This window comes from Procambarus clarkii, chromosome 47, assembly GCF_040958095.1.
Source record: "Procambarus clarkii isolate CNS0578487 chromosome 47, FALCON_Pclarkii_2.0, whole genome shotgun sequence".
In the NCBI taxonomy this organism is placed as follows: domain Eukaryota; kingdom Metazoa; phylum Arthropoda; class Malacostraca; order Decapoda; family Cambaridae; genus Procambarus; species Procambarus clarkii.
In genome coordinates, this window is record NC_091196.1 from 25,324,912 (window position 1) to 25,351,742 (window position 26,831).

Sequence of the window (26,831 nt, forward strand, 5' to 3'; positions counted from 1 at the left end):
CAGCTCTAGTTGCGCCGAGTTAAATTATCGCCGTTGTAGGATAATTTGTTGACTAATTAGGACAAAGAACCATTAATGAGTATATGAGTGAGTACATCAGGAACCTTATGTGCAAAACGGATCCAAAACAATGGAAAGTGTCGGGTACTTCACCCGGAAGATAGAAGTCAGATGAAGAAACAAGACTCTCTGAGGCGTCACCACCAACGCCTACACATCACGCTACTCTCCACCACACCTCAAGCCCAGGCACAGACCCATCAAGCCCACCCAGCCTACTACTCCGGGGGCCGTCAGAGGTCACCAGTTGTGCTTATCTCTTGGCCACCAACCAGAGTGAAGCCAGCTGAATATGCTTCATCTGGATTGGCTAATTTGTAGCCTTTGTCTGGAAGACTCACTGTGGGCTAGCGAGCATGGGATGATGGGGCAGAACATTCTAGCCGAGCGAATCACGTTAAGGTGTGTGTGCCTTTCGGACCCACGGTCACCTCTGAATATATCACTTTCCACATATCGGTTTCTTCGTAGACTTACAGAAGGGTTGTGATACTGTAGAGCACAATAGTTATAGAGCTGAGAGCCACATCTATAATTATATACATTATCATCAACAGTCACTACTGCACAAGTACCAATAAAGTCTTTTCAGTCCTTCTCTCATAATAAACAATGACATCCCGAGGGGGACCTATTTGGTCTCGCCCCGTTCCTCGTTCACACCAGCGACCTTCTCAACACTTGGCATATAATTGAAGGGATAAAAAGAATGTTAATCATAACTATATACTCATAGTGACCTCGTCAACTGAATGGCTGTCCGTGTGGTCATCACAGCAGTCACTAGCCAGACCCAATGGTGCATAACATAACTGGCCAAGTTACTCATTATCCACTGCACCTTGCTGATGTTACTACCTCCAGGACACACCGAAACGTCGTCAATTCGGCGGCAACAATCAAAAAATCAAAATCGTCAATTCTCTTATTTTCAGTTGTGTGGGTTAGGTGTCTGTTACTACCTCATTTTGTTTTACTCAAACGCGATGAATGATACAGTAAGTAATCGCATAAAATAGTTCACACATCTCACAGCCAATTCAGATGATAATATAAATCTCGGAACTAAACAATGTTTGAGAAAATTCCTAGGCCTATGCATTACTTACAAACAACAACAAAATCAAAGAGTATCCAAAGTAGTCTAAACGTTCAAAAATTCTGTATTACGTGCTCTCGTTGTTGTTGTTGTTTAAGATTCGCTACTTGGAACAAAAAGTTCTAAGTAGCACGGGCTATGGTGAGCCCGCGAAATAAATATGCTCTCTTTCACACTTACCCCGCACAACATTTCCTCACACTCATATACACGGATTTATGGGGTATTCTTCCCTTTAGGCACTAAGCTACAGCTAATATTGATTTCATTCATCTTGTGATTGGTCAGCGGCTCACATTACTATAACTTACCCGATGGAAGTAGTAAAGGGAGCCGTGATTAGTCGTGATCTGGGCGGGACGACCCGCCCTCTTGGCGGTGAACTTGTAACCGCCAGGGTTCCTCCAGGAGACGATGTTCCCACGTCCGCTCACTCCTTCAGCCACCTTGGGAGCTGTAGGAGTCGTGGCAGGCATAAGACATATGGTTACTAGAGTGTGTTATACACAGTTTCGTTTATATTAAGGAAAAAATATAGGTATCTGGGTTGTACATTGCTTCCTTGGGAAGGTCTGCCATCAACAAGGGGGAAACTCGGTAACCTTTACAGGCTTCCTGTCCCTTGGCAATAGGAACCCATATTGGAACGGAAAACTATTGCTACATCAGAAGACAGTTCGGTACTTACTGATGAAGAATATGTGGGATTCTGCGCTGGCCAGGACGGTACGGCCGTCCACATCTCTCTTGGTCACCAACACAGCCACCTTATTGGCCGTCGTGAATTGACGGGTGTCCAGTGTCGCCCCTGAGAAGCACAGGATGCCGTCTGTTTTCTGTGATGTCCCTTGGACACGAACCCAGTGTCCCTTAGAGTCCACTAACACCAGCTGGTATTGCGCCAGGTCCGCGGCGTCCTCGTGCTGGAAACACACCTCAACGTCCACTGTTAAACTATCACTACTCCAGTCGAGGTTGATATTCTGGATTAACAAGTCTGTAACAAGATATAGTTATCATATATTAGTAAAAAAAGTCGTAAATACAGCATTCTGCGGAAATGAAAGTCAGGGTCGTTAGGGTTAGGTGGGTTTATGTAGGCTCATATATTTTGATACAATAAAAAAACACGGTTGTCACATTGAAAGAACAGGCTGCCTATCTATTACTCTGCAAGGCATGGTTGTCACTAACACAGGCCAGTAGTTCAAGACATGTTTGTAGTGCTTTCTTGATTATTAATAGCACGTCAGCCTGTTTCGAACTCCTTAATAGTTCGGCCTTCTCCAATGATGCATTGCAGGAGAGTAAATTGACAGATGGCTATGATCTGCCTTCTTTAGCGCCAATAGCAATATTTTATCCTGCCCTCTCGTTTTATTTCCACGAGCCTTTTCTCTAGCGGTAACAGAGGAAACTCAGTGGTAACACTGAGTACCTTCATAATGCCTTCCTACTATTGAACACTTTCTGGGATATTCCCAAGTTCCCCATAAACCTGTCATTTTCAGTTTGTTTACCTCACTTCTTCAGTTTATCCATCCTTTTAACGTGGTTGTGTAGATTTGGTCATGTCTTTACTTCCTAACTTTATCATTTTCAGATTGCTCATGAGCCTCTCTTTTGGTTGAAACACCTTCATAAGCTGTTTTTTGCATTCATTGTGGTTCACCTTTGTCTTGTGCTATGTGCCTTCAGCTTTTCTGTGCTCATCAGTGACAGTCCATCATTGCATGTGCTCTTTTATGTCTTGAGTGCCTCTTTCCACTGTCCAGGAATTTTATGATTCTTGTGTGTATGGGTGTATTTACATATGTATATGTGCTTACATGGTCAGGCTTGAACTTCTAAGCTCTGTAAAATGGAGTGTTCTAAGCTCTGCATTATCACTTTTGGTCGGTTTATTGCAATAATTCCCATACTTCATGTATTTTATAATATTTTCTTCCGAATGTGTAATATTTAGAGTTTGCTTCAACAACACCCACTTGTAATGCATTATACATGTTAACAGCTCTTACGCTTTATTATTTATATCCCTGTGGCTCGCTTTATTTATAAAGCTTTATTTATATTGCTTTATTTCTCAAGTTCCTTTAGGCTATTCAAACATTTTTTCAGTTTAGCTTATGCTGCAGACGTTATCCTGCTAAAGACGGTCTCCGGCATCAGAAGTCAGCTTTTGACAACTCTGAAACCTTTCTTCTCTTATATGAAAACTCATCTCCTGTTCGACTTGTTTGGCTCTCCAAATCTTGTTCCTCTTTGATTGCTTAAAACTTTGAAATTATCAGGTTTAAAGTTCCGTAGCCATTTCCCAGACCTTCTCTGAAAAATGTTCAGGTCCTCTGGCAATTTTCCCACAGACTTCCTCTGTACTGTCACTTCACATTAGTTTTCCATCATCTACAAACATGAAAAAAATAAAGAGTTAATTTCCTAACCTAACCTAACTTAACCTCAGATCATTGATGTATTAGAAGCAGGAGACTGCCTAGTGATGGGTATATCTTGAGATGATTTCGGGGCTTAGCGTCCCCGCAGCCCGGTCCTCGACCAGGCCTCCTTTTTGTTACACATCCCCAGGAAGCAGCCCGTAGCAGCTGTCTAACTCCCAGGTACCTATTTACTGACAGGTAACAGGGGCATCAGGGTGAAAGAAACTCTGCCCATTTGTTTCCGCCTCCACCGGGGATCGAACCCGGAACCTCAGGACTACGAATCCGAAGCGCTGTCCACTCAGCTGTCAGGCCCATGGGTAAGACTGCCAACCCATCAAACACTTGTCCATTAACTTATACTGTGCAGGACAGTGTCAAACACTTTCTGGCAATCGAGGAAGGTACAGTCTTCCCACTCTAATAAACTGGGTAAATGTGTTGATGCTCGAAATTGTATATTTCTTACCAGAACGATCTAGCAATAAGTACTCTTACATAATTTACATGATAATCAGACTTGGAGTAGCTAAGGTCCAAAGGGGCAATACTGTTCGAAAGCGAAATTTGTGAACTCTTTTTATGATAATAAGCCATTAGATAACACCAAGGAACACTAGATCGACTCACTAACATCAAGTAACAAAAGGTAGGCCATGTTGCAAATGATATTAATAAACTATAAAGATTTTACCATTTGCCTTCGACAGATATTTGAAGTATTTACAGTTTACTGTCTTTTAGTAATCCTCATGAAATAAGTATTTTTTTTTTACAAAATAAATACGCTTAAAATACCTCTGCTATTGTCCAAAGTGGGTGATGGTGAAACAGCTACATCACCCGAAACAATCGCATTCAGGGCATTTTTTTCAGAGTCTTTATACGGCTGAATTTGGACTCTATTTGTGGGTGAAGGGTCAACGTTAATGAAGTATGCATAGCAGTTCTCAAGATCGTTGCAGTCAACATCTGCATCGTTGAATGAAGGGCTGTTACCAGAGTTTAAAGCTGCCGAGAATATATTTACGTGATCAGCGTTCGTCCATTCCATTTCTATAGTTGAACCAAATGCAGTAACCTTGAGGTCATAATCTGAAAAAATATAATTACCTTGTTATATTTACACTCCTCTTAAACAAGAGTCAGACACTTTAACCCTATTAACATCTCATAAAGGAATGAAACCTAACTGTGACATTTGATCCATCTCCTAAGTACACTTGGACATGCGCACAAGATGTTCAATGAACTCCAGAATACTGAACTTCACATTGAATTAGTAGATGCAACTACAAGAGTTCTTAACACACATATAGATGTAAATATTATCCAGGATGAACGTAGATTCAAATGACGGACCACATAGACATAAACAAAAATAACAAAACAAACAGATATTAGTTGAGAACAGTGTTACATAAAAAAAAGTAACTAAATAAGAAAAATATTATTGTCAGAAAATCACTGCACTTACACAACTGAAGAAATATGTTTCGTCTTGACTTAGAGAATCATTTATTTGTTGGTTTAGGAATGCATCAACTCATAATTGTATTAAGAATATAGATTTACCTAATCGATATATAGGCGAAATATCACGTTAGTTTTACTAACCTATTTGGTATGTTAAGAATTATACATGCTATTTATTATGTTTCATTTTAATATACTAAATTTTGCTGTAAAAACTGATACAAAAGAACAATAGAACACGGATTAAAAAAATCAGAGGAGGCCTATTAGCCCTTGTCAAGCCGTCGCTATGTCTACCGAACAACTCCCTAGGCTTGAAACTTTCTTATTAATTTTGTTATAAAATGTTATTTCGTTACTTGATAATTTGTGCTACGGATCCGCAACTCCGTTAGCGAACTTGTAATTCTTATTTACTTTTTTTACCATTTCATTTGTTCACTTCAGTCAAGATCCCTCTAATTGTTTTCATTTCTAGGGAATGTAAACGGCTTTTTCAGTCTCTCTTCATAGGAAGGTTCCAGACACTTGAAATGAACTTAATCGTCCTTCTCTGTATACTTACAAAAAATGCACATCCATTATTAGTAAGGTGGATAAAACTTGCGTATATCAGAATCCATATAAATAAGTTGAACGATAACAGTTACACAAAGATATCACACTAATGTGAGATATATAAATGAGAAAGTCAGTTGGAACAGTGAGGTGACAGGAACCAGCGATCAGGGTACTCCCAGCCGCGCACCTTACCCCTGTACCACGACATGGTATAAGTTATACAACCTGGGATTCTACTGACTGCACAGGAAGTCGAGTCTTCTACTGAAGCCAGTCCAAGCTTTACACATATTACCACCATGCACACTCGTTATTATTTTTACAGATTTTAATCTGCTATTCATGACCTCTAGATCCTTTTCATAATTTGATTTTGCAATGTTATTATTATCAAGCTGATATCTAGTACAGTACCTTTGATATTTTCAATAAACTGCATTTGTCAATTTTCATTCCATTTTGACATCATATGAGAAAATTAAACTTAGTCTACCTCCACTACCAGAGTTTACACAAAATATTTGTATGCAAATTATCCAAATCATCACTGGTCCCAATCACGGTCAATTTTATCAATGGTACTCCTGAGTTTAAAGTGGAGTTTTCTCCTTCGTTCATTGTAAAGACAAAGTCTAAAATAAATTGGTCCTTGACTCATTGGTTGTCTATTGTATACAGGTTATGTCTAAATCTCCTAAAAACAGCTTTCACTTACTTCTGATGAACGTTCACTAACAAGCCTTGAGCATCTTAAACATTTCCCACATTAACCAATCATAGTCTTTCGCCAATGCATTACTATTATTGAAAGCGAAGGTTGCACACATTTGCAATTAATAAATTTCAGTATGAGAGAAGCATCTGCATTGCAATCATTTCTTCACTGTTCAGGTTTAGCAACACAATCTACGACACTCATTGGGATCACTTACAAAGATGGCAAAATAACCTTGTCTCTATCAATGCTACAATAGCTTATATCTTTATATCATTTATATATATATATATATTTATTGCATTATATATTTAATATATTCTTTATATATTTCATTATATATATATATATATATATATATATATATATATATATATATATATATATATATTTATATATATATATATATATATATATATATATATATATATATATATATATATATATATATATACTTTATATATTTAATGCATTATATCAATGCATTATATCTACAAGTATTAGCTAAGTTATTCCTCAGTTGTGTTTTGTCCTTGCTAGGCCCCGTTTGGATTAAGAAATTTGAATTTGGTCACCATACTATAGAATAGACGTGAACTTCATATAAAGTCACCAAAGAAGGACAATAACGTTAATCCCAGGTATTAGAACCTCCCTTGTGAAGATACAGAAGAAAGTTTTATTTATATATTCACTAGAAAGGCGAAGTGTAAGAGGGGATATGTCAGCAGTGATCAAATGGACGATGGGTAATAAGAAGAGGATATTAATAGGGTGCTAAATGTATTAACACAAATAAAAAGGCGAAGCAAAAGATACAAAATATATCATTTTAATTCAGAAAAAATTTAAGGGGGAAGGGAATTATGAGGTGAAAGAACCAAGCCATTACGACTACATAGCACAGAAAAGAATTGAGTAAATGCTGGCTTGTAAATAGTTTCTGGATAACATTATAGACGTGAGGCTTTTGAAGTGTTTATGCTGTGAAGCGAATGTAGATATGTGGGTGTGTATTTACTATTTGTATTTATTATTTGTGTCTGCAAAATCGAGCTTTAGCTCTTGGATCCCGCCTTTCTAACCAATCTATTTTTCCTCTGTTATATCTACTATATATATTTCTCTCTAACCTCCCCCCCCCCACCCACACACACACAGTTGTCTGGTAGCTGAGTGGACAGCGCGCAGGACTCGTAATTCTGTGGCCTGGGTTCGATTCCTGGACCAGGCAGAAACAAATGGGCAAAGTTTCTTTCACCCTGATGCTCCTGTTACCTAGCAGTAAATAGGTACCTGGGACTTGGACAACTGTTACGGAGCTGCTTCCTGGGTGTGTGTGTGAAAAAATAGTTAGTAGTTAGTAACAGTTGATTGACAGTTAAGAGGCGGGCCAAAAGAGCAAAGCTCAACCCCCGTAAGCACAACTAGATGAATACAACTAGGTGAATACACACACATACACACACACACACACACACACACACACACACACACACACACACACACACACACACACACACACACACACACACACACACACAAGACTCAGAAGACCCAGTCAAGATTATGAAAACAACAACATGGCAGCTAACACTATAATTGAGAGGGCAGCCTCTGCTGCCTGTAGAAATAGATCCCACCTGCTCATCATGGGGGACTTCAATCACGGAAGGATTGACTGGGAGAACAAGGAACCGCATGGAGGCGAGGATACGTGGAGAGCCAAACTATTGGAGGTGGCGACTAGAAACTTCTTAACCCAGCATGTCAGAGAACCCACAAGGATGAGAGGAAATGAAGAACCAGCAAGACTCGACCTAGTCTTCACTCTGAACTACTCCGACATAAGAGAAATCGGTTTGAGGACCCAGTAGGAATGAGCGACCACAGTGTACTGGCGTTTGAGTACCTGATTGAAGAAGGGTTATTGAACTCGAGGAGGGATACCGAAACCAAAAGGTTAGCATACCGAAAGGGAAACTATGAGGAGATGAGAAAATTCCTAACAGATATAGCATGGGAAACAGAGCTCAGGGAAAAGACGGCCCAAAATATGATGGACTACATCACGCAGAAGTGCAAGGACGCAGCAAACAAGTTTGTCCCAGTCCAAAAGGAAAACAGTGAAATGAAGATGAGAAACCCATGGTTTAATCAGAGATGTAGGCTAGCTAAGCAGCAAAGTAAAAGGGCATGGAGAAACTATAGGAATAACAGGACACTGGAGAGCAGAGAAAGATACCAGAATGCCAGGAATGAATATGTCAGGATGAGAAGAGAGGCAGAAAGACAATACGAAAATGACATCGCAAGCAAGGTAAAGACTCGGCCTAAATTGTTGCATAGCCACATCAGGAGAAAAACAACAGTAAAGGAACAGGTTATGAAATTAAGGATAGGGGCAGAAGGATTCACTACAAACGACAAGGAAGTGTGTGTGAGGAACTGAATAAGAAATTCCAGGAGATCTTCACCGTAGAGCAAGGAGAAATTCCAGAGATAAGAGAGGGAATAGCTAACCAGGAACCACTGGAAGAGTTTGAGACTTCCAGCGAGGAAGTAAGGAAGTGTTAACTAGAGTTGGATGTGACAAAGGCTATAGGCCCAGATGGAATCTCCCCTTGGATACTAAAGGAAGGAGCAGAAGAACTGTGCCTACCACTCTCCATAGTGTATAACAAATCACTGGCAACAGGGGAACTGCCAGAAATTTGGAAAGCAGCTAACGTAGTCCCGATATACAAGAAAGGGGATAGACTGGAGGCACTGAACTACAGGCCAGTGTCCCTAACCTGCATACCATGCAAGCTGATGGAGAAGATTGTGCGAAGAAAGCTAGTGGAGCACCTGGAGCGAAAGAACTTTGTAACACAGCATCAACATGGGTTCAGGGATGGCAGGTCCTGCCTCGCAGGGTTACTTGAATTCTACGACCAGGCAACAAAAATAAGGCAAGAAAGAGAAGCGTGGGCAGACTGCATATTTTTGGATTGTCAGAAAGCCTTTGATACAGAGCCACACAAGAGGCTAGTGAAAAAGCTGGAGATGCAGACTGAAGTGAAAGGGAAGGTACTCCATTGGATAAAGGAGTACCTAAGCAACAGGAGACAACGAGTCAGTGTGAGGGGTGAGGTCTCAGATTGGCTAGACGTTACGAGTGGATTCCCACAGGGGTCAGTCCTTGGACCTATACTGTTTCTGATATATGTAAATGATCTTCCAGAGGGTATAGAATCGTTTCTCTCAATGTTTGCCGATGATGCAAAAATTATGAAAAGGATTGAAACAGAGGATGATAGTAGAAGGCTACAAGATGACCTAGACAGATTGAGTGAATGGTCCAACAAATGACTCTGGAAGTTCAACCCGATTAAATGCAAAGTAATGAAACTAGGCAGTGGAAACAGGAGGCCAGACACAGGATACAGAATAGGAGATGAAGTACTTAATGAAACGGACAGAGAGAAAGATCTAAGAGTTGATATCACACCAAACCTGTCTCCTGAATCCCACATAAAAAGAATAACGTCTGCGGCATACGCGAGGCTGGCTAACATCAGAACAGCGTTTAGGAACCTGTGTAAGGAATCGTTCAGAATCTTGTACACCACATATGTAAGACCAATCCTGGAGTATGCGGCCCCAGCATGGAGCCCGTACCTTATCAAGCACAAGACGAAACTGGAAAAATTTCAAAGGTATGCCACTTGACTAGTCCCAGAACTAAGAGGCATGAGTTACGAGGAAAGGCTGCGGGAAATGCACCTTACGACACTGGAAGACAAAAGAGTAAGGGGAGACATGATCACATCCTACAAAATCATCAGGGGAATCGACCGGGTAAACAAGGATAAACTATTCAACACTGGTGGGACGCGAACAAGGGGACACAGGTGGAAACTGAGTCCCCACATGAGCCACAGAGACGTTAGAAGGAACTTTTTCAGTGTCAGAGTAGTTAACGGATGGAATGCATTAGGCAGTGATGTGGTGGAGGCTGACTCCATACACAGTTTATAATGTAGATATGATAGAGCCCTGTAGGCTCAGGAATCTGTACACCAGTTGATTGACAGTTGAGAGGCGGGACCAAACAGTCAAAGCTCAACCCCCGCAAGCACAAATAGCTGAGTACACACACACACACACAAACAACCCCAGGAAGCAGCCCGTAGCAGCTGTCTAATTCCCAGGTACTTATTTACTGCTAGGTAAACAGTATCATCAGGGTGTAAGAAACTCTGCCCATTTGTTTCCGCCTCGGCCGGGAACCGAACCCGGGCCTTTAGCATTACGACTTCCGAGCGCTGTCCACTCAGCTGCGAGGCCTCGGTGTGTGGTGTGTGTGTGTGTACTCACCTAGTTGTGTTTGCGGGGGTTGAGCTCTGGCTCTTTGGTCCCGCCTCTCAACCGTCAATCAACAGGTGTACAGGTTCCTGAGCCTATTGGGCTCTATCATATCTACACTTGAAACTGTGTATGGAGTCAGCCTCCACCACATCACTTCCTAATGCATTCCATTTGTCAACCACTCTGACACTAAAAAAGTTCTTTCTAATATCTCTGTGGCTCATTTGGGCACTCAGTTTCCACCTGTGTCCCCTTGTGCGTGTGCCCCTTGTGTTAAATAGACTGTCTTTATCTACCCTATCAATTCCCTTGAGAATCTTGAATGTGGTGATCATGTCCCCCCCCCTAACTCTTCTTTCTTCCAACGAAGTGAGGTTTAATTCCCGTAGTCTCTCCTCGTAGCTCATACCTCTTAGCTCGGGTACTAGTCTGGTGGCAAACCTTTGAACCTATTCCAGCTTAGTTTTATCCTTGACTAGATATGGACTCCATGCTGGGGCTGCATACTCCAGGATTGGCCTAACATATGTGGTATACAAAGTTCTGAATGATTTCTTACACAAGTTTCTGAATGCTGTTCTTATGTTGGCCAGTGTGTGTGTGTACTCACCTAGTTGTACTCACCTAGTTGTGTCTGCAGGATCGAGCATTGACTCATGGATCCCGCCTTTCGAGCATCGGTTGTTTACAGCAATGACTCCTGTCCCATTTCCCTATCATACCTGGTTTTAAAATTATGAATAGTATTTGCTTCCACAACCTGTTCCTGAAGTGCATTCCATTTTCCCACTACTCTCACGCTAAAAGAAAACTTCCTAACATCTCTGTGACTCATCTGAGTTTCAAGCTTCCATCCATGTCCCCTCGTTCTGTTACTATTCCGTGTGAACATTTCGTCTATGTCCACTCTGTCAATCCCTCTGAGTATCTATTCCGTGTGAACATTTCGTCTATGTCCACTCTGTCAATCCCTCTGAGTATCTTATACGTTCCTATCATGTCCCCCCTCTTCCTTCTTCTTTCTAGTGTCGTAAGGCACAGTTCCCTCAGGCGCTCCTCATACCCCATCCCTCGTAGCTCTGGGACGAGTCTCGTTGCAAACCTCTGAAACTTTTCCAGTTTCATTATATGCTTCTTCAGATGGGGACTCCATGATGAGGCGGCATACTCTAAGACTGGCCTTACGTAGGCAGTGTAAAGCGCCCTAAATGCCTCCTTACTTAGGTTTCTGAATGATGTTCTAACTTTTGCCGGTGTAGAGTACGCTGCTGTCGTTATCCTATTTATATGTGCCTCAGGAGATAGATTAGGTGTTACGTCCACCCCCAGGTCTCTTTCACGCGTCGTTACAGGTAGGCTGTTCCCCTTCATTGTGTACTGTCCCTTTGGTCTCCTATCTCCTAGTCCCATTTCCATAACTTTACATTTGCTCGTGTTGAATTCCAGTAGCCATTTCTCTGACCATCTCTGCAACCTGTTCAGGTCCTCTTGGAGGATCCTGCAATCCTCATCTTTCACAACTCTTCTCATCAACTTTGCGTCATCCGCAAACATCGACATGTAGGACTCTACGCCTGTAAACATGTCGTTAACATATACAAGAAATAGAATTGGTCCCAGCACCAGTCCTTGTGGTACTCCACTTGTTACTGTTCGCCAGTCCGACTTCTCGCCCCTTACCGTAACTCTTTGGCTCCTTCCTGTTAGGTAGTTCCTTATCCATGCTAGGACCTTTCCCCCCATCCCCGCCTGCCTATCGAGCTTGAACAGCAGTCTCATGTGCGGTACTGTATCAAAGGCTTTTTGGCAGTCCAGAAATATGCAGTCTGTCCAACCATCTCTGTCCTGTCTTATCGTTATTTTATCATAGAATTCCAGAAGGTTTGTTAGGCACGATTTCCCTGTCCAGAACCCATGTTGATGTTTGTTCACAAACCTAATGTTCTCCAGGTGTGCAACCAGTCATAGCCTAATTATTCTTTCCAGTATTTTACAGGGGATGCTTGTCAGTGATACAGGTCTATAGTTAAGTGCCTCCTCCCTATCACCTTTCTTGAAGATCGGCACGACATTTGCCTTCTTCCAGCAACTGGGCAATTCTCCTGACATAAGTGACTCATTAAAGATCATTGCCAGAGGCAAGCTGATTGCCTGTGCTGCTTCTTTTAGTATCCACGGTGATACTTTGTCTGGTCCAACTGCTTTAGTTGCATCTGTGTGTTGTTGTTGTTGTTGTTGTTGTTGTGTGTGTGTGTGTGTGTGTGTATTTACTATTTATATTTAGAATTTATGCCTGTAGGATTGAACAATTAGCTCTTGGTCTCCGCCTTTTTAACCTTCGAGTGATCTAATTTCCTCTTTATCATATCTACTACACGTATTTCTGTCTAACATACACACGCACATAATCGAACCCCGGCCCTTAGGACTACGACCCCCGAGCGCTGACCGCGGGGCACTCTGTGTACTCACCTAATTGTGCTTGCGGGGGTTGAGCTTCGGCTCTTTGGTCCCGCCTCTCAAGCCCCCATGTGTGTGTGTGTGTGTGTTTACATATATCTGTGTGATTTACGATTTACATACCTGTGTGATTTACAATATCTGCAAATCTTCAAAATAATTATTCTTGTCAGAAAACGCTGGAGTGAATATTAACGTTATAAACAAATTTACACAGCAACAAAATATGATACAATTTCTTTTATTCAGAGCTTTTGGAGGTAAAACAAATTAAAACTATTCGTAAACTAGTAATGATTGACCATTAAAATACAATAAATTCTATTACACATTTAAGAATTATGAGCCTGAACCTCAAAGAATACAAGAGTATTGCCTTAAATTAATATTTACCTCTGAAGTTTGTGCTATTAGACTCGACCACAGCAGGTTCATCAAGGCCAACCACGATGATACTTATATCCCTCACAGCTGGGGTATACCTGGTTACTGAAGCTGTTATAGGAGGAACTGAATTGAGGCCTGTATTAATATCGATTATTCCATCATGCGAGAAAACGACATCATATAATGTTGCTCCAGATGTTTCAGAAATCGTAATCGCCATATTGTTATCGCCATAGAACAGTGTTGCGGCAGTTGTCTCAGGACCTGTAACAAATTATATAGATTATATTAGAAAGATATGTGAGCATACACACATGTGTATGAGTACACATGGCTCATGTACATACATACACATAGCACATGTGTACATATGCCCACGCTCACCATATGCATGAATTTAAATGAAAATGCGACAATAACCAAGATATTAGGGGACGATCACAGCGATTGTTTAAAGGGCAACAAATGATGAGAAGGTGGAACCCGATATCAACAAACAGCAGATTCAAAGTGCGTAAACACACACACACACACATATACACACACACACACACACGCACGCACACACACACACACACACACACACACACACACACACACACACACACACACACACACACACACACACACACACACATAGACACATCTACAGGCAGCCTCTGCTGCTTGTAGAAATAGATCCCATTTGCTCATCATGAGGAACTTCAACCACGGAAGGATAGACTGGGAGAAGAACGAACCGTGTGGAGGTAAGGATACATGGAGAGCTAAACTATTGGAGGTGGCAACAAGAAAATTTTTATGCCAACATATCAGAGAACCCACAAGAATGAGATGGAACGATGAACCAGCGAGCCTCGACCTAGTCTTCACTCTGAACGACTCCGATATAAGGGGAAATCTGTTTCGAGCTCCTAATAGGAATGAGCGACAACAGTGTACTGATGTTTGAGTATCTAGTCGAAGAAGGGTTAATGAACTCGAGGAGGGGAACTGAAAACAAAAGACTGGCATTCCGGAAGGGAAACTATGAAGAGATAAGGCAATTCCTAACAGATATAACATGGGAAACAGAGCTCAGAGGAAAGACGGCCCAAGACATGATGAACTACATCACGCAAAAGTGTAAGGAGGCAGCAAACAAGTTTGTCCCGGTCCAAAAGGAAAACAACGAGATGCAGATGAGAAAACCATGGTTTAACAAACCCATGATGTAGGCTAGCTAAGCAGCAGAATAAAAGGGCGTGGGGAAACTATACAAATAACAGGACACTTGAGAGCAGAGAAAGAAACCAGAGTGCCAGGAATGAATATGTCAGGTTGAGAAGAGAAGCAGAAGGGCAATACGAAAATGACATCGCAAGCAAGGCAAAGACTCAACCTAAATTGCTGCACAGTCACATCAGGAGAAAAACAACAGTAAAGGAACAGGTAATGAAATTGAGGATAGGGGCAGACGGATTCACTACAAACGACAAGGAAGTGTGTGAGAAATTGAATGAGAAATTCCAGGTCTTCACATTAGAGCAAGGGGAAGTTCCAGAGATAAGAGAGGGAATAGTTAACCAGGAACCACTAGAAGAGTTTGAGATTACTAGTGGGGATGTAAGGAAGCTCTTGCTAGAGTTGGATGTGACATAGGCTATAGGCCCGGATGGAATCCCCCCATGTATACTAAAAGAAGGAGCAGAAGCACTGTGCCTGTGACTCTCCATAGTGTATAACAAATCACTGGTAACAGGGGAATTGTAAAAAATTTTGAAGACTGCTAACGTAGTCCCGATATACAAGAAGGGGGATAGACAGGAAGCAGTGTCTCTAACCTGCATACCATGCAAGCTGATGAAAAAGATTGTGCGAAAAAAGCTTGTGGAACATCTGGAACGAAAGAACTTTGTTACACAGCATTAACATGGGTTCAGGGATGGCAAGTCCTTCCTCACAGGATTAATTGAATTCTATGACTAGGCAACAAAAATCAGACAAGAAAAAGAGGGGTGGGCAGACTGCATATTTTTGGATTGCCAGAAAGCCTTTGACACAGTACCACACAAGAGGCTAGTGAAAAAGCTGGAGATGCAGGCCGGAGTGAAAGGGAAGGTACTAGTTTGGATAAGGGAGTACCTAAGCAACAGAAGACAGCGAGTCACTGTGAGGGGTGAGGCCTCATGTTGGCGAGACGTTACCAGTGGAGTCCCCCGCAGGGTTCAGTCCTTGGACCTATACTGTTTCTGATATATGTAAATGATCTTCCAGAGGGTATAGAATCGTTCCTCTCATTGTTTGCTGATGATGCAAAAATTATGAGGAGGATTAAAACAGAGGAAGATTGTATGAGGCTACAAGATGACCTAGACAGACAGATTGAATGAATGGTCCAACAAATGGCTACTAAAGTTCAACCCGAGTAAATGTAAGGTAATGAAACTAGGCGGTGGAAACAGGAGGCCAGACACAGGATACCGAATGAGAAAAGAAGTACTTCATGAAACGGGCAGAGAGAAAGATCTAGGAGTTGATATCACTCCAAACCTGTCTCCTGAAGCCCACATAAAAACAATTACATCTACGTCATGCGCGAGGCTGACTAACATCAGAACAGCCTTCAGAAACCTGTGTAAGACCAATCCTGGAGTATGCGGCCCCAGCATGGAGCCCGTACCTCGTCAAGCCCAAGACGAAGCTGGAAAAAGTTCAGAGGAATGCCACTAGGCTAGTCCCAGAACTAAGAGGCATTAGTTACGAGGAAAAGCTGCGTGAGATGAACCTCACTACACTGGAAGACAGAAGAGTAAGGGGAGACATGATAACTACCTACAAAATTATCAGAAGAATTGACAGGGTTGATAAGGATAAACTTTTTAACACGGGTGGTACGCGAACAAGGGGACACAGGTGGATACTGAGTACCCAAATGAGCCACAGGGACGTTAGAAAGAACTTTTTCAGTGTCAGAGTAGTTAATAAGGGGAATGCATTAGACAGTGATGTGGTGGAGGCTGACTCCATACACAGTTGGAGTTAGCCCACTGACTCCATGCACAAACATGGCACACACACACATTAATGTATACATGTATACACAAGTTTTACCTCGATATGTGCACTCAGCAGCATAACAGTTGGTGGGACAAGTTGTAAAATTACAACTTTACAGTAAAAAGAAATATATATATTATTTCGTATTCCTAATTGCAAATACTAATATCCTACAGGAAAGAAATGTTGAATGCAGAATATTGTGTGTATAACTACTGAATGAAGTGTATTCTTTAATACATTTCACTAAATGTAAAAAAAGTCACATAGTTTCTCCCTACAGGGTCCCAATTGTTGTAGGTGTGCATCAAAAGTAGGAACTATTAAACATACCGTGATACACTCACACCGACTCACAAATTGTGCATATTCTTCTACTTACCTATGGTAGGGAGTGTGGCATCTTCTCCCTCGTTACAGACATCAACCGTTGCTCCTGCAGAGGTATCAAATGTGTTCGGCACAGTTGCGCATGTAGTTAGTACATCGCTTTCAGTAAATGAACCATCATTAAGAATAAAGCACAGTGTTGCATCTAATGACAGTACTTTACAAGTTAATTTGTTTTTTTCAGAATCGCTTATAGTCCATTCGTCAGGTGATGTGCTTAATCCTGAAACCCTTATGACTTCTCCAGTTTTACCAACCAAGTCTGCCCGGATTTTAGTGATATCTGCAAACGAAAAATTTATTTTCAGTTAATGAAACTTCATTATATATTTTTTGTGATTTCATTTGATACTTTCCTATCATGATTAGGAACAAAAGTACGTGAAGTCTGCTAGTAGAGAAAGCAAAAAGGAACTTCTTGATTAACCATGTTAGAGATGATACAAGAAAAATACATAATCTTCTAGCTAAACTAGACCTGATCTTCACAAATGAAGCAGATACAGTATAACTATTAAATATGAAATTCCTCTGGGAATGAATGTCTATGTACTAATCTTTTGAGTTTGTAATGTCAGTAATACCAGCAGGAGGGAAAGAGAGTGGAAGAGGAAGACAAATATTCGGCAAAGGAAATTACCAGAAAGTCAGATAATTCCGAGACCGAACAACGTGGGAAACTGTGTTCGGAGAGAAATGTACACATGAAATTTTTAACTGTATAGCTAGAAAATAAGTGGAGACTGAAGCTAAGTCAATCACTTAAAAGAAAAAGTACAAAACCATTCATTAGTTCGATAGAAGGATCACAGCAGTAAAAAGTAGGAAAAAAAAAGACATGGAAAATATATAGATAATAAAACAGAAGAGAGCCACAATACAAATATGAGGAGGATGTGTATGTTAAATTTAAAACGATAGAGGGCGGCTACACAGAAAATAACAAGGAAGTATGTGAAGTAATAAACGAGAGATTCCATAAAGTATTTGTAATAGAGAGGGAACTCCTAGTAGAGCAGGAGGAACAGAGCTTTCCCAATGAAGTAGTGAAAGAAGTGATCAGGAGACAACTGGAATAGAAAGAAGTCTATAGAACCAGATGAAGCTCACTTTGGATACGGAAATTCTGCGCCTTCCCTTCATAATGCTTTTTAACTCCTCCCTAAAATCAAATGAAGTGCCAAAAATACTGAAGACAACAAATTTGGTCTTTATATAAAGGAAAGGAGAGATGCATGTGGTCCCTAAACTACAAACCAGTGTCATTAACGAGCATTCCTTGTAGGGTACCAGAGAGACACGCACGGAAACGACTCGTGCAACATTAGAAAACTTATAAAATCACCAGCATGGCTTCAGAGAAGGATGATCATGTCTAACGATTCTATTAAGAGTTCTATAATGAAATGCTGACGGTAAAATAGTAGAGGGAATGGTGGGCTATCTGTGTATTTATTACTTGATCAACAGAAACCATTTGACACAGTACTGCATAAAAGGCTCCTATACAAACTACAGAACCAGGCTGAAGTAACTGTGCTTGGATAGGTGAGGGAGTATCACCCTGGCGGGAAAACAGAAAGAAATTATGAGAGGAGAGATGTCGGAATGATAAGATGTTGTGAGCGGCGTACCACAGGGGTCCCGCAGGGTACTGAGACCAATACCCTGGTCTCATACAATACATTTTGTTCCTTGTATACGTCAGTGACCCGACAGGGGAAAACTAATAAGGATTATTAGAAAGTAAGATTACTGTTGAAAATTATAGGGAGATCCATGTACTCTATCGTTGGTCGGAAAAATGGTCATGACTTCAACGCTGAATAAGGAGAAATGAGGATAAGAGCAAGAAGTTCACAGGGACAGTACAGAAAAAAAGGAGGCAGGTCCTAGGAACAGAGAAAGAGACAAATTGGGAGTATACATAATATCAAAGATGTCGTTTGTAACAGACGAAAATGTGGCAAATATCAGTGAAATCTTCAGGAATAAAAAAAAATAATAAATCAAGAAAACTACAGCGATAGTTAACTAGCCTTGTTCCAAGTTTGAGGGTATTTAACTATAGTGAAAGGTGAATGAATTCAACCTCACCACTTTAGAAAAAATTTAAATCATTGTAGATATGGTAATAACATACAAAAAAGTTAAGAATTAAGAGGATCGTAAAAAAATTGATCATAACAAACGGAAGGACTAGAGGACAGTGGAGAAGCTAGAAAACAGATGAGAAGGAGAGATGTCAAGAAAATCTTCTTTACCTTAAGAGTCACAAGAAAGTGGAACAAGCTACGTGAAGAAATTATTAAGATGAATTGAATAAGCAGCTCCAATGTATAGAAATTTGATGTAAAAGACGACATTGTCTCCTTTCCATGTAAAATCAGTGACCTGCAAAAGGAGACCTACTTAGGGATGAAAAATGAGGCCATTCATCTCTATCCACGCACGACTGAGGGTCACGTGGTGCAAGTGAATTACCTACAGTATCAAACATATTAGAAAAGTTGCCATTATCGTGAAGATCATCAACTAAAGTATGTTGACCAGATCACACACTAGAAGGTGAAGGGACGACGACGTACGTTTCGGTCTGTCCTGGACCATTCTCAAGTCGATTCACCTTCTAGTGTGTGGTCTGGTCAACATACTTTAGCCACGTTATTGTGACTCATCGCCTGCATCATCAACTAATAACGCAAGTTAGCTCTAGTGTATCATCTGGAGTATGGTAAGGTCTACTGCTGTGATGACTTCATTCTGAATATGGTAATGGGACAATTCACCATTATTTAGCATTTACAAGTAAAATCCTCCACCATGAAGGTCTTTCCCTTGAAGTTAGGTGTGGTAACCTCCTATAAGAGGAGGCCTCTATTCACCTTGCCAAATGAAATAAAGGGATACAAAAATGGTTTCTTGTAGACGACGAGGCACAATGACTGAAAATATGATGACCAAACTACACATCAGAAAATGAAGAAACGACGACGTTTCGGTCTATCCTGGACTCGACGTGATAATTTTTCAGGACTGATAGAAAGGTCGTCGTTTCTTAATTTTCTAATGTGTGGTTTGATTATCAAATGGTTTCTTGCCGGCACACAAATTAACAAAAAAAAATTAATAAGAGCAGCTGCAGCTTTTCCGAATTTGCACATAACGCACTTCAGTTCCATTGTAGTATAGCAGAGAACGTCTCAACTTTAGTTCGCTTTCTGAAAGTCCTTCACAAAGATCTTTGCAGAGCAAGACACAAATTCACTCTTGATGGCTGAACATATCTTTCAACAGTGAGGTGAGTTTTGATGCAGATTTGAACTGTGTTAGGTCTGGAGGTCTGCGTAAACCTCCTCCATGGTACTCCTTCAATAGTACCAAGCTTTGGAGAACTTCTTGGGCAAAAATTTAATTTGCCTGAGCCATTTGGCTGAGGGAAACTCCCAGTACCCTTGCCACATATACTAGAAGCTCCTGCTGAAAATATTGTAAGCCGAGGCTGAAGCTCCAGAGGCAACCGGTGGTCAGGCAGTCGCTGACACCGGGACAGAATCGCCAACATAAGTTGGAACTTGGGGAGCCTTTCTGGAACCTTTGGTGGGCTCTAAAAGTTGGCTCCAAATGCCAGAGGGAGCAGACTCGACCGAGACTGGTGCCACACGAATGGGAGTGCCGGCCCTACTTGGAAATCCCTCACTGAGCCCGAGGTAAACTCTGAAGATTGCATTGAGGAAAAGTGATACCTTTTCTATTGAAGCTTCGTTTACTTGATGTGGCAAGAACACCCTTGCTGGTTCTCAAGTTCTTCCATATTTTTTCCGTTAAAGTTCCGCATCAGCTGACTATAGAACACATAGCCCTCTGTACTGGTTTTGGGATGGCATGTGGGTCACATGAAGCGTCCACCCTTGTATCTTGTATATGTTGTGGTCTCTGGCACTATTAAAAAAAAAACGTATCCAATTTTGTCATTTATATTTCAGTGTTGTTATTACCGGGTACTTTTCATATGCTCCAGATCATACACCCTTCATCACTTCAGCCATATTATTTGTCTTTAACTTGTGCCTTTTTGGCTGGGGCTTGTTGGGGGCTGTTCTCTATCAATCCAACCAGAGATCGTTCTTAGCATTCCATCAGGATCAGAGGGCATGATTCAGTCTTCCAGGAGGATACTAACGTGCCTGGTCGCCCAGCACACGAACCTCTGAAGACGAAGAAAGCGCCGAAAAAATCTATAAATTAATCTTTATTCCCTGCACCTTCACTGTCAAACAGTTAGAGGCATATGCACTTCTAAAGCCTCAAGAGTAACAGGAGCACATTTAGGTAACCATTTTAGAGTCTGAGGGAACCCCAGTCATGTCCGTGCTGCTTCCTTCGTTCATATCCATAAATATAGTTACATAGTATGTTACACAAAATAATTAATTGCAACTGCCTGACCAAAGTTTGTACAAAAAATCACTAAACCATTACCACGCATCCAAGAGTGGACCAATCATCTGTATACTCTATGGAGTTTAGCGCCATGCCACAAAAGTGGTAATTTGTGCCCCACAACAATTGGTTGTGAGTCCTCTTGAGTGCCAGTTACCTTAATGTTCAGTAGGAGTTAGAGGTCTTTTCCAATGATCATGACCAAGGTTCAACTTCTTGAGGTCCTCGTACGCCTTCTTGTTGACAATTTTGAACATAATTAATTCTTTCAACCGTTTCTTACATCACTTTTCTTACAAAGCCGGCCTCAGACATACATTTTCTGTTACTCCACGTGATCTAATTCACCTGATGACTTATTGGTAGTGCTCGCTGATTGACTGGCTGATGTGACTGCTCCTAATTGACTGATATGGTATCATCCTTGAATGTTATTTTTAAAACACTTAATTTTAAATTTAAATTTATTACAACTGCGTTAATTCTCCAACATGAAATAATGGAAAGAGGTTATACCGAAAAGATTTGAACGTATATCCATCTATTTACATGAATATGAATAATTAACTGTCAGTAAAGCATTAATGGCTTCTCAGATCCCAAAATATTTACAATCTGCTAAATATTTATTTGAAAATATAAATAATGAAACACTTAATCTCTTATATGGCAGCATTTACCCATTTTTAATTAAACTTCATCCTTTTATTAATAAGCAACTAGTTCTTTTTATCTCATAAAGCCATTAATTTTCAATCAGATCTGCTATTTAGATGTTTATCTACATCGTGCTCAGCACTTTTTGCTCTATTCAATCATGAGGCCAGTTAAACCATCAGAATAAAGCACTAAATAAAACTCCGCCTACAGAGTATATGATGAGCACTACGACTGTTACAATGTGATCGACCTAGAAGCACATGATACAGCAGCCTACATCAGAGACCTGGAGCCAGTGATCATTACCCGGGTTAGTGACAGGGATGCTTGAATGTATGGACTAGGCAAGCAGGATTTGTAGCGCTCTAGAATATTGAGTGACTGACACCCCAGCAATTTCCTCTTGCCAGTCAGATCATCATCCACATATGATGACAATGTGATGGTTGTCTTAAGAAACTGTGATGAAAGGAAACTTACTAATTCCGGTCCCCGAGCACTCGGATAGAACTTGAATCATTTATAAAACACTGCCAGATACTATTATAGTGTGGTGATAGAGAGGAGCATTATTCGCCCTGCATGATGCTTTTAATTGTCTTATTATCCTAACTTTTCAATATAAATTGTACCGCTCTAATGATAAACCTCACTTTATTTTTACAACATATATTACTTTTCAAATCGTAAGCTAAATGTCAGTTTTATGCCAAAAATGAAAGTTTGATTTAGACTGCTGTTCACCTGTTTCGTCCAGCCAGTATTGTAATGGTAGGTAGAAGTTGTTATGAATGATGTTTCTGATTCTGAATCGGATAATTGTGACTCTTATGCAAATAATGTTCTGTAATTTTTATGTAAGCTTTGCCAATTATAGATATTCAAATATTTATGAATAAAGCTTTTGATTTGATTTGATTTAAGGTGTCAAGCATAGGTGTGCATGTACAAGTTTGCGTATAATCTATTTAAAGACTGTAATTACCAGATTTCCGATGAATATTAGGTATTAACTAGTTGGTTATTTCCTAGACAAAATATATTCTACAAAGTTTCGAAACAATGATACATATTCTTACCTGGTACAACCAGCTTCGCTTGTGCCAGACCCAAAGAAGTTCCTGGGGTTGATGAACTTTCAAATTTTATTTCGAAGGTTGTATCACTCTCTGTAGACACGCTTGAAAGGGATACCTCGAACTGTATACAATTAGTATCTACAATGGGTGTAAGAGCCTTAAAATTCTGTTCTGGCGTGCCTTCTGGTATATATGTTAGTGTAATATCGTCTGCACCGCTAGGGATATCCTTACAGCATATCAGAGTGTTGTCCTCAACGGCCTTAGTTTCAGGAATCGACATCGTAATCTTCTGAATCTTTTCGATTTTTACGGGAACTGGAGGGGAAAAGAAAATTATATATATAATACCATTATGATGTATCTAGATACTGCTTAGAATATAAATTATAACAAGAGAAGGGATTTTTTACAAATTCACTTTTCGCTAAAATTAACGAAGTAAATTTCCTCGTGTTCCTCCTAGTTAACATTAAAATGACAGTTATTGTTATAATCACCTTCGCTCTCCACATATGCTCCCAATAATGCAAGCAGTAGACATCTCACAAGGCGTGCCTCCATGGCGAATCCTGAAATAAGTCAAAGTATTATTTGGAATAACCTAGTATGGGCGGGTACCAGCAGGTCTGCTGCGGTGCTCTTCTTATGTTTTTTATATAACTTTCTATTTTTAAGTCTGTACAACACACTGTCCTTTCCTCACCAAGAAAGTAACTGCGAAAATATTAAACAACCCCTGGCTCACAACTGGCGTACTTTAAGCAATTAACAATAAACACGATTATGAACAAACAGGATTGGCCTTGTTACAAAAGAACTGGTTAAAACATACTCATCAGTGCTTACCAGTATAATAAGAAGAACTAAACTTTCCGTTTATGAGAGTGGATTCAAAGAAGCTAAATGAAACATGGAAAACCATCTCTAACATCCTAGGATCTAAACAACAATCACATAACAAGCAGATAAAACTCTCCAAAGATGGTTACACACTTGCAACAGACCTAGAAACGGCAACTGAATTTAATAGCTTATTTTCATCAACTGGTGCTAACCTTGCCAGAAAAATCCCAGAGACCCAGACACATGTTACTACATGTTTCACCGGCAGCTATCCTAACTTTACTTCTTTTAGCAGTCAGCCCGTCAGACATTATATCCACAATTCACTCAAAACCAAAGCTGGGAACATTGATAAAATACCATCTATGGTATACAAGAGTGACGCTCATGCCCTTCCACCACCCATAGCTTTGCTATTCAATGGTACATTTAGTCAGTGTCATATATTTCATGATATCCTTTAAAACGCAAGAGTAACTCCAGTTCATAACGGAGGCGATACGGCTGTCATAACAACTACAGACCAATATAAAATCTACCGTTAATATAAAAAATATATATATTTTAAATTATTTGCAAACAGCTCTACCCTGTCATATTCAACATATTAAGTCTCTGCCAATTTGACTTTGTTCATCCAGAAGTTTACATATTACTACTTGAGCATACTGCCGGTAGCACTGCAAACCAGTAACAAACTTAACGGACACTGTACTTATTTTTATAAAGTTTTGTTTCTCGTAAATAGATCACCCTGGACGTAACATTGATAAGCAAAATTGATTATCGTTGTTACAATAATCCATTTTGTCTCCTAATACAATGTGCTTCTATGTTTCTAACGAGCCGTTCATTAAGCGCAGTACCGAAGGCTAAATTCAGAGTAAACAATGTCACAGTTCTTTTCACTATCAACTGGAAGAAAAATATTTAAAAGAATGAGTAAATTTGTTAAACATTAGTTAACCATAGATGTAAACTACTCGGCTTAGAGAGTTTGCTGTGGTCCAGTTCGTAAACCGCTCTAAATCTATAAAATAAATCGTCTTCCCAAGGATGGAGGCAAGCCTCACTCAACTTTTTCTAGATGACAAATGGGTGGTATGGGACTATCATAGGGCAGTCGGGGTCAGCCACAGTGTTCTTATTTAACAATCATCAGCGAGTAATCCAAATCCTAGCGACGCCTACAAACTCTGAAATCAGGGTTTCGTTTTCCATAGAGTTCTTCAAAAGTTTTTCAGCTGATGATATTGGGGGGAGAAGGAAGAGAGAGGAGGAAGAAATATGAGTGGGTATGTTGGGGGAGTGAAGAGAGAGGTGGACATGGTGTGAAAATAGGAAGAAGAGAGGGGGGGTTGGATATGGGAAGAGCGGGGAGATTGAGAGAGGAGGAGGAAAGAAGGAGCGAGACCCGGGCGCCGCCGTCTACCTTATCAAGTCTATTGATAAGGTACTTATCAATAGACTTGATAATTGATATCAGTAGACAAACAATTGATATTTATACATTAAAGTGTATAACTAGCTTATGAAGACTGTTACTTGCTTAGCTAAATTAATTTAGCTAAGAGCTAAATTACCGTTCCTGAGCCCATTATGGTCTCTATACCCTTTTCCACCATCGCCCACCGGATGAGTATGGGGTGTATAATAAATTAACTACGCTAATGAACATGAGTGACCCTTGGTAAAATCATGTTCGGAATTCATTATTATTCCTTTTTTTTTTTTAATTGTAAACGAATGACTTTTGTTATCATCGATTAAAGCAATTTTCATACAATAGACTTTAATTGGCTTAATAAGATTTTTTATAATGTAACTCTACCCTCCTTGATTTTGCATTGTAATTGTTCCTGAAGATGTATAGCTAATATCGGAGTCTGTCTAAACCAAAGTATCTTACTCCTTTATCTTCTTGTCAGGCAATGTTGCTTTGCTAAAATACCGATACAGGAACGTTTGTGTATGTCAGTACTTGTTGTTCCTCAACAATCATATAATATGAACAACATCAATTGAACTCTTAAAACATAAGACTTCATGAACACACGCAAACGAAAATGCTTTTCTTACCAATGAAGTGTGTGGTGGTTCTTATCTCGTAGTGATCACTGTGAATGACGATGGAGTGAAGGTTTGACTACCCAGAGTGCGGTAGAAGACTGAGGTGTACGTAGGCACTTGTTTTTCATATACCCGCGATAGCTGTTATCTCCCTGCCCGTGGTGGGCGGGAGGGAGGAAGGGTGGGAGGGGGTGGGGCAGGAAATGGAGTATAGTGGGGGGTGGGGGAGATCTGAAAAATGTAGATGGCGTTGGGAAGTTTCTGGACTCGCAGTGTTGGGTAATTAATGACGATGAACTGAATTTCAGCATGAAACTGGAAGAATATTTTAGATATAAATTGTGAATGTTTTAAAAACTGAACGGTGCAGTAAGCTAGACGAACCCAGAGCCTCTATATGCACAACTCTGCTCTCTCACGAGTAATTAACTCACTGTCTCTCCTGAATTAGCATCTCTTATGTAAGGAAAATAATGAAAAATATTGGACGTTTTAAGATGTATAAAAATCCCCAGCCCCCTCACCCCAGAAAACAGGTTAACGACCAAAAACCCAGACACACATTAAGGAAAATACTGGTGTGGTAACCCTAATGGTGGAAGTTGATACACAAGAGTTCAACTCATTGGGATAATTCCCTTGGAAATAATAACATGTATGATTCACCGCTGTACAGTTGAAGGCATCGTACAGATTAATTTAACTACATCTTCCCCATTACACAAATCAATATCCAATCGAACAGAAGTTTATTA

General features: G+C 40.4%; 1 protein-coding gene across 1 annotated transcript in view; it reads right to left on the minus strand.

Moving 5' to 3' along the window:
* The window catches only part of LOC138350779 (uncharacterized), a 27,048-nt gene extending 816 nt beyond the window's left edge, over positions 1–26,232 (minus strand). Inside the window, exons 1-8 of the mRNA XM_069302177.1 lie at positions 26,086–26,232; positions 23,661–23,732; positions 23,161–23,478; positions 16,971–17,261; positions 13,556–13,813; positions 4,396–4,692; positions 1,848–2,156; positions 1,471–1,613 (exon numbers count right to left, since the gene is read on the minus strand). Of these exons, the coding sequence (XP_069158278.1) occupies positions 1,471–1,613; positions 1,848–2,156; positions 4,396–4,692; positions 13,556–13,813; positions 16,971–17,261; positions 23,161–23,478; positions 23,661–23,724 (1,680 nt within the window). The 5' untranslated portion in view covers positions 23,725–23,732; positions 26,086–26,232. The remainder of the gene's footprint in view (positions 1–1,470; positions 1,614–1,847; positions 2,157–4,395; positions 4,693–13,555; positions 13,814–16,970; positions 17,262–23,160; positions 23,479–23,660; positions 23,733–26,085) is intronic.
* Positions 26,233–26,831: the final 599 nt, after the last annotated feature.